Below are 10744 nucleotides of genomic sequence, written 5' to 3'. Positions count from 1 at the left end.
GTTCTAGTCAACCATATGACATCAACAAAAGTTTACTTCCTTGGTCTTCCTTTGTGGTAGGAGTGAAAATACGTTATAGTGAAAACGTGGATCAACACACTTCATGGCACAGAGCTTAAAAATACATGGTGTCTAGTGGTGCTAACTATACAGTGTCAGACGCGACTTGATTATAGTGAAACTGGGCAGTTGCAGGAAATGCTGCAAGTGTAGACAACACACTGAAGAGCAGTGACACACTCGAATTACACAAGATAGAACACTTTATTGTAAGATGCGACAGTTTCCTTCCTTGTGTTCCTTTGAAAGTGTACAGCTCGCGACAACACTGGAAATACCGAGACACCAAAGAAATGAGAGGGGAATGGAGGGGGTGAACATAGTGGAGGTGCTCGAGTGAAACGCAAAATATAAACACGTAACCGTCCCAGCTACTTTCCCGCAGCCTCGACGCAAGCCATGTCCAGCGGCTAGGTCTTCGCTGTTCGGACGTGCCTGCCAACGAAGGTCGAGGCAAGAACAAGTCGCGTGGGGTGGGGCCTGATGGGGGCGTTGACTTTGCGAAGACAACTAGGGGGGAGTGGTGGCTAAATGCGTGCGGGATCTTATGTACAAGTAATGGCAGTCTCTCTTGCTACGCAGCAGCGCAGGCGCTTGCTGATCAATGCGTCGGGTAGTACGAACTGGCGGGGTAGGCGTTCCACGCTTGCTGGTAGTTGTAGGCCTGCGAAAAAAGACGAAACAATGCCGCGATGTTTTGCAGGTGTCACATCAAATTCGAGATTACGGTAGAACCTCGTTCACACAGGGGTTCTTAGGTTACTTGGTTCACGAATATTGTGGCAGAACAGTGCAAAAAGAAAAAAAGGGGTCAGTGAACACATGCCGAGTCTTGTGTTCACTGTCCTGATTTTTGCAATGTTATGCCACGACGCTCATTCATACGTTCCCGAAAAAAAAAAAAAAAAGTACGCGGGAAAGACATACCATGTGGGAAAACTAGGCCTGTGCGAATAGTACATTTTAGGTTCGAAGCGAATAGCGATTTGGTCGAATAATTGCGAATCGAATTCAAATAGTATATATCACATATTGTAAAGAAAAATGAGCATATTTGTCATGACCCAACTAACCTGCACAATATATATTTTTTTAATTGAAACAAGACGTGTGCGAATGTCATTCTTTTTGGTTCAAAGGAAATGGAAGGAACTTTGAATTGTAGCAGGATTTGACTTTCGGTAGAATGCTAGTGATAACCTGTAAAATATGTTACGTTTTAAAACTTACTATACTTAGAGCATATAGGTCGGTATAACAACATTTAAACTTAAAAAATGACGAATCGATGTGAGGGTAATGTGTTCATTTAACCTTGCAGTGGGGCTTTGCGGCAATGCTGAGTTTTCCTGGAAAGCTGTATTCACGGTATAGCACCCCTCCACTGCAGTGAAATCACCTTTGCAGGGGGTTACATGCGGGCTAACACGCACCTATTAGTTCATTTCGAATAGTTTGAAATTTCCAATAATTTAAATTCGAATCGAAGCAAATTCGAATACTGCAATATTCGTTCAAATATTCGAAGCGCTCGAATATTTGCACGAGCCTAGGGAAAACATATAATTTGAATTCACTAAAAAATTGCACAGTTTCGCTTAATAACAATATTGCAAACATTGGCACTGGGTAATTGCACAAAACGGGAATGTATAAACGAGGTTCTACTGTACATGCACAGGTGTCTCACATTCGCAGAACAAGCTGCTGTGGATACACTAAAACCTCATTATAACGAATTTGCATTTGACACGAAAATAACTTCATTATATCCGAATATTCGTTATAAACGTATATTCGTAACAATGTACCTATGACAAGACTATTTTTTCATTTACTTCGTTATAACCGATAATTCGTTATATCCGTGTTCATTATATTGAGGTTTGAGTGAATTGACTTATGTATGCTGTTTCTGCACCTTTCTCTGACGGTACCTTTATAACCTCACATCAAAAATATAGCCGTTACTATTATAATTAAGAGAAGAGTCGTGCAAGTACCTGTGGGTAGCTGCCCCACTGCTGGGCATAGTTGTACTGGGCCGCTGCATCGGCTGCTGCGCTTGACGTGGCTGCGGCTATCGCTTGTGCTGCAGATGCGGCCGCTGCATCGGCTCCGTTCAGCTCCGCCGTCTTTGGCTTCTTCTCTGGCGTCTCCTGCGGCTCTCTGGCAAGACAAAAAAAAAAATGTTCTAACCACAGACATTCACACACAGCAAAGATTTAATTTGTAGGCCCAGCAACATGTGCAGAGGTCTGCGAATACGGGATCAGTAACTTACAAATGTTCCTTTAAGGGGAGACACTGGTCTCGAAACGAAAAGTTTTATTATTGGAGATATTGTAATGAAATTGGGTGTGTATATGTATTTCTTCCTCCTGTTTTCAAAAATATAATTAGTTTTCATGTACTTCAATTAGTTATCAAATTGTGAGAGCATAAGTGAAATCTAATTAGGTAATTTCTTACGGGTCATTAAGACACTTTCCCTCAGTATTTTTAGGTTCTGTTTAAGATGCAGCTGTAGCCAAAGACCTGCCATGTGGAGCTATGCTATTTATATTGTCACTGAGATATATCATCATATAAGAACTTTCAATTGTATTGACATTGTGTAATCTTGAAATGCAATTAGCTCACATTATTGTTCACAAAATTTCATATGTTCATCTTAGCCACAAAAAAATAGCATAGCTCCACAGTCCTATTTCTTACGAATTCAACGGTATAAAATTTATCAAAATTACCTTACAAAAACATAATGAAAAGATCCGTAAGGCTGGTCAAGTTGGCAAAAAATGTGAAGCTGAGAAAATCGCGATTGAAGATTGACACGCACTGTATAAATTTCTAAAAGGAACCTTTAACCATAAATTTTATTCACATGTTCCCCATCTGTTTCCCTTCAAAACAAAACAGAAAGTGTCTTGTTCCACCCAAGGAATCATATCTAAAAAAATTTTCCAATGTGCAAAGCATGATCAAAACCCCACCATGACAAGCGGCTGGGGGGTTCTGGAAAAGCCATGGGGTATGAGGCTCAAGCGACTGGCTGCTCATGTCTTTTCAGTCTTTAGGAAGAACCTTCTAGATGTTAGGCAGCATGTTACCCTGGGTAATAGGTTGCTATGCTTGAGAGAATACCTTCAAAGTAGTCCAGGACTGTAATCTTCAGTTGCACCCGTTTTGTGTCTCCTTGCAAGAGTCTTTTTTGTGTTGGTGCTCTTCAGATGAGTTGCATTTGCCTTGCGTAAACGCAGAGAGTCTTTTTCTAGGCTGTGGTCCCAGGGCACAGCCGAGACAAAAGTTTGAGTAAACAACATGGTCAATTACAAGGCCAGTGTAGAGCTCAATGATGCAGCCCACACCTATGTGTGAGCTCCGACCTCGCGTCATCCATGAGCCGTCGAACACAACATCGATGTTCCCTATGGGGTTCAGGAAGTCTGTATACAGCTCTTTTATTACTGCCACACTAGCAGCTTCACTTTCAGTCGCTGTGTTTTCGCAGGCTTTCACTAAACTTTTTAGGTGTCCCTGAAACGTCTTGTGGTGCAAGCCTCGGTGCGAAAGGTTCATACACGCACAAAAGTCCGAAAGGGCAGTAACACCTTTGCCTATCATCTGTATCCCCTTCATGGCCCTCATGTTGACTTCGAAGGGAGTGATGGTGGCAGTTCCGCTCACTCTCGGAGAAGAAAATTGCTTCTTCTCGAAATCACAACTGCTGCAAGAAAAAATAAGCTTTACCGCAAGGCCGTACTCCTTGTCCGTTGCCTTCCTCACGCTGAGACTTTTTGCGTCGCATTTGTCGCACTTCGCTTGTGCAAAAAAGTTATTCAAAACTTTCATATCGACGAGCAAAAAATCGGTCCCGGCGTCACCGGTCTGGCACTCCGCGCTTACTCCAAGAAGGTCGAACTTGCGCTGGGTAGCCGACTTTCCAGACAGAACGGTCTTCGTTTGCGCCGATCTCTCAACTCGCTGCGCCTGCTCCGCCGTTGAGTAGTACGCGGCATCAACCCGAAGTGTTTCGCTAGTCGAACTTGGTCCCACGGTGTCGTCAGTTGAAGTTCCCGGCAGGTCCAAAGGGTCCGGCCGCGACTCCAACTCCGCTGCCGACGGTGCACTTGTAGCCGGCGCCTTCTTGTTCCAAGCCCGTTTTTTACGGCTTCCAAAAGCTCGTTGCGTCGATGGTTTCAGACGAGAGTCTCCAGGCATCTCGATCGCGTGGAAAAACTACCGGCACAAAGTAGAGACACGGTCCGTCGAGAAACACGCACGATCGCAAAAGCAGGCGCACACAAACGGACAGCCACGGCGGAGAACTAAACACAAAGAAAAAAAAAATGACGTGTCGGTCGCGCCAGCCAATGGGAGACTCGGAAAGGCGCGCTTGAAAAGCGCGCCGCGTGAGAGCCAATCAGTGGCCTGGAAACGACCTTCAGAAAACCCGCGACGGCGGCCGTTCTGCTTGAGCGACGCCATTTTGAGATGGCGCAAAATGTGCACAAAGAAAACAGCTTCAAATCTAGCCCAAGATGGCGGCGCTCGGCCCGCTGCAACGCTCATGGCGCGCGCGGGAAGTTCGAACAAATTTCGTCCTTTTGGGGACATTTTAGTGCTGCCGGGGTGCTTTGAAAGCCGATTTTATCGCGTTTCCCGACCGAATTTAGCGTTAGCAATTTGAGAGTAGGTGCTCAGAAGTACAAATGCCTCGAAAATAAGCTTTGCGAAAAATCGATTTTTTGACCATTTTTGACCGTTCCAAGACCTGCGTCTCCCCTTAATCTTAGTTAACGTCAACTGAATGTTTGTTTCTCATCACAACATATATACAATGGATTTCAGATATAACAGCTATTTCCATACGGGAAGTACAGCTTAACTGTAATGACATTAAAGGGGCACCGAAATAAAAAAGTTTAGATTGATCACTTGTATGTAGCTTCATTTACTAATGTTAATTTTGACATCATGGTCTTTTAATCAAATTATAAAATGAACGTAAAGTTCAATTTCGTGAATTTCATGCTTAAACCTCAGTGCCAGTGTGCAACGTTGCAGATTTCAAAGTATTTTTTCATATTTTGCCCACACTGGCTCAATAATTGTTCCCAGAACTTGTTGTGTCAACTGTCTGGCTCCTTTGGAACACAAGGCAATTATATTATACCGATAAATTACGTAGCGCTAAACATCTTGGAGGTGGTGTGCCTAGATCTAAGTCATAGCAACAATGCACATCATCTGCTTAAGGGGGGACACGGGTCTTAGAAGGCCGAAAATCGCGAAAAAAAATCGACTTTTTGAAGCTGACATTTTCGGAATCTATATCTATTTTTGCACAAGTCTGCTAAGTTTGTAGCTTCTATTTTCATTATTTCCGCCGTAAAATCAATCTGTAACACCAATATGAGGTTTGTCTGAGCGCAAATTGACGCTAAAATCGCGCTCTTTCCGCGCGGAACCGTTGCCGGTACACACGGACTATCGTGGCCATCTTGATCTCGTTTGGAAGAGCCGTTTTTCATCTTCAATTTCCCGCCACCGCTGGCTCGCCTTGCTCATTGGTTTTCTAGCAAAAACGCGTCATCGAGAAGTACAAGCGCGCGATTCTATTGGCTGCTTGGGGCACGTGACAAAATCTAGGCATCCGATTCGCCAAGCGGCGTTTGCGGCGTCTGCTTCACCGCCGAGACGCGCGTGAGCGTGCGCTATTTTGTCCTGGTGTTGTCGACTGCCTACAGCTATGGGTCCTGTCATCAAGAAGTTCCGCACCAAACACAAATTCGAAAAGCGGGTGAGGCGATCGCTAGCCGAGAACTTCAGGAAGCGCCCCGCAACGACCCAGAACAACGAGGATGACGAACTCGCAGCGGCCGTCGACGCCAGCGCGGTAGGCCTAACGGACGCTAGTCCTACGAGCCCGTCAGTTGCCGACAACGTCGCGGAAAGCGGCCTAGTGCGTCACGACACACAAATTCTGCAGCCCCAACAGATAGAAGACAAGAAGAAGAAGGCAGAAGTGAAGCTGCAAGAGATTTCATCTGTTGCGGCGACGGAACGGAAGCGCAGCCTTATCGCTAAACGCGCGGACGCCGGGGGTCCCCCATCTGATAAAACGACCTTCACCATCCTGGACTTGGAGGCGGTAAATTCTTTGATAATATTGCATTTAAAGTGCAATATTTACAACGGAGACACCGAGATCAGGAGAGGCGAGCGGGAATACGGCCTTGCCGTCAAGCTTGAGCTAGAGTGTGAACTACGGTGACGGGTCGTCAAAGTGGAGTTCGCCGCGCGTCAACGGACAGCAGAAAATAAATCCATTCACAGTAAACGTGCTCGCCACCCGCCCAATGCAGGCTACTGGCAACAGGCAGACTGCTTTCAACGACATATTCGCAATGATGAACATATCGCGTCGCGGCCTCCACACGAAAACGTGGCAGGCGTACGTGAAGAAGAAGCTAACACCTGCCGCTACTCTTGTTGCCTCGAAACTCATGAGTGAGTGCGCGAGTTCGGTTCGCGACATCTACGCGAAACTCAACGTGGACAACCCGGGAAACATAGCCGTGTCATACGACGGATCGTGGATGACACGCGGACACTCGTCACATATTGGCGTCGGTACCGTCATTGAACTGATAAGCGGCCTCGTTGCAGCAGAACTTGAAACTTGCAGCAGAACTTGAAAAAAAGGCATGCTCATGCTAACAATCAGTCTGATGATATGCCTGGTGCATATTAATCACTAAAAGTATGTGTGCCTTTGATATTTTTAATTCTGTAATGCTAAATAAAGTTTTAACCTTTTTTGCTCATTTTCTCAAAACATGGATTTTGGCCACTTCCCTTGTTTGCTTCTTCTCTAAAAGTCGACCTAGGACAGCTAGAGCTACAATTCTTTTTGCACAACCTAGCTAAATGTGCATAGAAAGCAATGCTGCAAGCAGATTTTCAATCTGCAATTCCATTTTTTTATATTAGTTTAAAATTTTCTTGTTTTTGGCTAGGTGTAGGCCATGAACTCATTAGTGCTGTAAATTGAGAAGTAGTTGTTCGATTTCCAATCAACTTGTAGCGTTGCTCTCCTTAGGCTTTCTGGTATCTATATATGGGTTTATAATGATGTTATGTTGCATAGATAATTTTTTATTGTTTCAGCAAACAATAGAATGAGATTACTAATTATCTCTGGAAATAATTGACCTGTGTAAAATATAACTGGATAGTTAAATAAAGCTAAAAAAACTGAACAAAGCAGTGCAGTTTCATCTAATTTGGCCAAAAAATAACCTATGTTATCTCTAAAAACCATGTCCCCCCTTAAGTGCTGTACAAAGGCCGCTAACAAGAAAACTATACCTTCACCAGCCCACGCAGCCTTGCCAAGATTGCTTTAGTGGTACAGTATAGACCGCTTATAACGTAAGTCGCCGGAGTCGCGAATATCCGCACTATAAGCGGTACCGCACTATAACCAAAACAAACTTCTTCGAAGGCTGCACTTGCGCAAAACGTGTTGAGCATGTAGCCTCGCGTGTCCGATAATCGACATATGCGATATGGGGCGCTTACAACCACTTAAATCTCCGAATGTTCAAAAATTAACCGCCAAGACCCGCACTATGGACACGGGGGAAAAAAGGAAACAAAACAAAGTGCCATCGCGGAAATTCGCCGACTACGTTTCAGGCCACCTCGAGGTATGCGCATTACACAGAAACAAGAATCGCGACCGAAATTTCACGTGCTGAGCGATACCGATCGTTCGATTTCACGGGCGCGCACGCGATGTCCAAGACATTGCAATCGAATCCGGAACCACCATTCGAGAGTTGCATGTGCCAACCATGCCCTCGTTTGCATTAACGATATGATTCCCATCCCTTCAAGTGCAGCCATCGCAAAAAGTTTCGTTGATTCCGCACCAAATCGCAACTTTTATCGCCCGCGACCGCTACCGAAAAGCAACCAACACTGATTAGGCCTAGCCTGCGGTTCAGCATGTTGTCGCGGGAAGTTTGTCTAAGACAACATGAAGATCGGACGTCGAAATTATCGCACTCAAACACTAACCCAAGAACAGCGCGCGTGATACGAAGTTTGTGTTCGCGGCCGGGAGATCAACGGCGACAAAAGCCCGCCAAGCTCGTTTAAGTCCGCGCACTGGCAGAAAAGGCGAAAGCTCGCGTCATGAAGCCGCAAAACTTTTCAATTTGCGGACGAGGTAGCAAACGCGATATCTTTAGCAGGTGTGATAACGACGACGCTTTTCCCGACAGGAAACTTACTTTAAAGCGCACTTGATGAGGACGCGATCGTACGTTCCACGCGGAACGCGCTGCCGGCAAGCGACCGCGGTGCCTTGCCGCCGCCGGTGCAAAGGCTACTCCGTCGCCTAGGCAACCACCACCCTTCCCCACTTGGCGAGCCCGCACAGCGCTGCCGCGGTCTTTTTCCTTCCTCCGCCCCTCGTTCGTTCACTGTGCGTGCCGTCGCCCTTCGCAACGACCTCGTCGCTCCCTCCCCAGCGGCGTACCTCCTTTGAGAACCGCACTCGTTACCGCGTTTCTCAGAAATATTTTCCCGCCACCGCATTATAAACGGTATTTCATCTTGGGGGACTGCACAATAAGCGGTATGCGTATACATGCGGTTCTATGGGAGGGTAAACAGGAGTCGAAAAAGACCGCACTATAACCGGTCCTGCACTATATGCGGTTACGTTATAAGTGGTCTGCACTGTATATGCTACTTACTCGTAATGAATTTACCCAAAGTGAAATTTCATTTCATCGCAAAAGAAAAGCAGGACCATGCAGTGCTCCAGAGCGTAAAGAAAAATGCCAACTCACTCCGCTGGCCTCTTCTTCTGCGCCACCTCTTGCGCCTTGGCTGCCTTGGAATACTCGTCAAAGGCTTCTTGAACCCTGGGATGAAAGGACAAAACGAAGCCTGCATCAGTACCTGGAGGGCGTCAAATGACATCCCAAAGCCACCCACCTTTATACAGTACAAATCTTAATGATACACCCCCGATTAGTTACGTTTTCACATCTACGCTCTGAAATGACAGCCCATTAAAAATATTCAGTCATGTCTACCAGCATTTCTTTTTCTTTTGCTATGTTTGCATCTGCGGTTGTAAGGTCTAGAATCTATGATGGCATACTAATAATGTGGCATCGAAGTTGACCACTGCATGTCAATGCCAAATATGATTAACGTCTAGTTGCAGTTATACAGGCCCTTGTTCAATAGTTGCAGAAGCATTTACAACCCTATGGTTATATTGAGTAACACACCCCGATTAAGTTTTATGGACATACAAATTGCCAGTACGGCATGATGTTTCCGTTATATCGGAGATTGCATGCAACGGTTAATAAGATATCCGTTGTGCATTAAAGGGGCCCTGCAACACTTTTCCAAGTACAGTAGAACCCCGCTGATACGTTTTTGAAGGGACTGTAGAAAATAAACGTAAAAGACGGGAAACGCAAGAGCCGAAAAACAAGAAAAACAACGAAATATTTAGTGGTACAGAATTTTATTTCAATGCTTACGAGCAGCACGAAAATTGGCGTGCTCAGCCACAATCTAGTCGATGGATAGAAACGCGGAGCTGGGGACGGCCTCATCCACAGAAATGTAATCAACTTATGTGATTTTTTTAACACCAACAGCTGTAGGCATGAAAGAACTAAGCACACGCAATCATGACCAGCGCGGCGAGTCCGACCGCGAACCGCGCGCACGACCATGCGAGCTCCAACCAGCTCGAACTAACGATGATGATGAGTCTACGCCAACGCGATGGCAGAAGTGAATGCCAATCTCGAAGGCCTTGCTTTCGCAAGCAATTACGTCATAGACGCCATGTTTGTGAAATACAAATCTCAAAGGCTATGCTTTTGTCAATTGTAAATGCCATTCTCGAAGGCCTTGCTTTCGCGAGCAATTACGTCATAGACGCCATCTTTGCAATACGAATCTCGAAGGCGACGCATTTGTTTGCATCAATCGAAAGATCCTATTGCTTGCACCTCTCATGCGGCTAATGTTACGGTCAAACCAGGCCAAGCTGTGTGAAAATGCACCAATGACCGCCCTCTTCGGTAGTCACTCGGTCGGCTCCGAGCGCACTTCGCGACGTATCATACGGGAACGGTCCGACAGTTACGACGTAACAGCGGGGTTCCCAATACATTATATCCTATGGGAGCTATGCCGGGACCGGCGGAAAACGATGTAACAGCCGGGAAAACGCAGCAGTGAGGAACGTAACAGCGGGGTTCTACTGTAATCATCAAACGGCTTCATCAAAAGAGCTAGCTCATTGCCTTTCAAATGGACTGCTGCAAAATTTTTTGGAATCCGTCAAGTATGAGCAGAGTTACAGGGATTTGCGCTCGCATGCTTCAAGCACTTTCTCTCTCGTTTGTACTAGCAAGCGCGCTGAAAGCTACGCAGGGAAGGAGATGACAAGGGGGCAACAAGATGCATTCCTTCGACAGCAAGCGTCATGACCTTGAGCACTCTTTTTTTTTTTTTTTGAACACGCGGCTTACTTTCAGTGTGACCGCAACTGTGTGCGCGGGCATGTGGCGGCATCCCGTGGCGGCCACGGTAACTGTGCAGCTCATGACACTCAAATCAGTTAATGGTC

At 45.8% G+C, this 10744-nt stretch overlaps 1 protein-coding gene across 5 annotated transcripts in view; it reads right to left on the bottom strand.

Annotated features, from left to right (window-relative positions):
- Positions 1 to 245: 245 nt before the first annotated feature.
- LOC119401701 (pre-mRNA-processing factor 39) overlaps positions 246 to 10744 on the bottom strand; it is a 32183-nt gene continuing 21684 nt past the window's right edge. For all 5 annotated transcript variants that reach the window (XM_037668623.2, XM_037668625.2, XM_037668626.2 and 2 more), the window contains 3 exons: positions 8931 to 9005; positions 2064 to 2229; positions 246 to 724 (listed from right to left, as the gene is read on the bottom strand). In XM_037668623.2, coding sequence (XP_037524551.1) covers positions 662 to 724; positions 2064 to 2229; positions 8931 to 9005 — 304 coding nt within the window. In that variant the 3' untranslated portion in view covers positions 246 to 661. The remainder of the gene's footprint in view (positions 725 to 2063; positions 2230 to 8930; positions 9006 to 10744) is intronic.

The sequence above is a fragment of the Rhipicephalus sanguineus genome, chromosome 8 (genome assembly GCF_013339695.2).
Source record: "Rhipicephalus sanguineus isolate Rsan-2018 chromosome 8, BIME_Rsan_1.4, whole genome shotgun sequence".
NCBI lineage: Eukaryota > Metazoa > Arthropoda > Arachnida > Ixodida > Ixodidae > Rhipicephalus > Rhipicephalus sanguineus.
The sequence above is the reverse complement of the archived record's forward strand: the minus strand, read 5'-3'. Positions and strand labels throughout refer to the sequence as shown.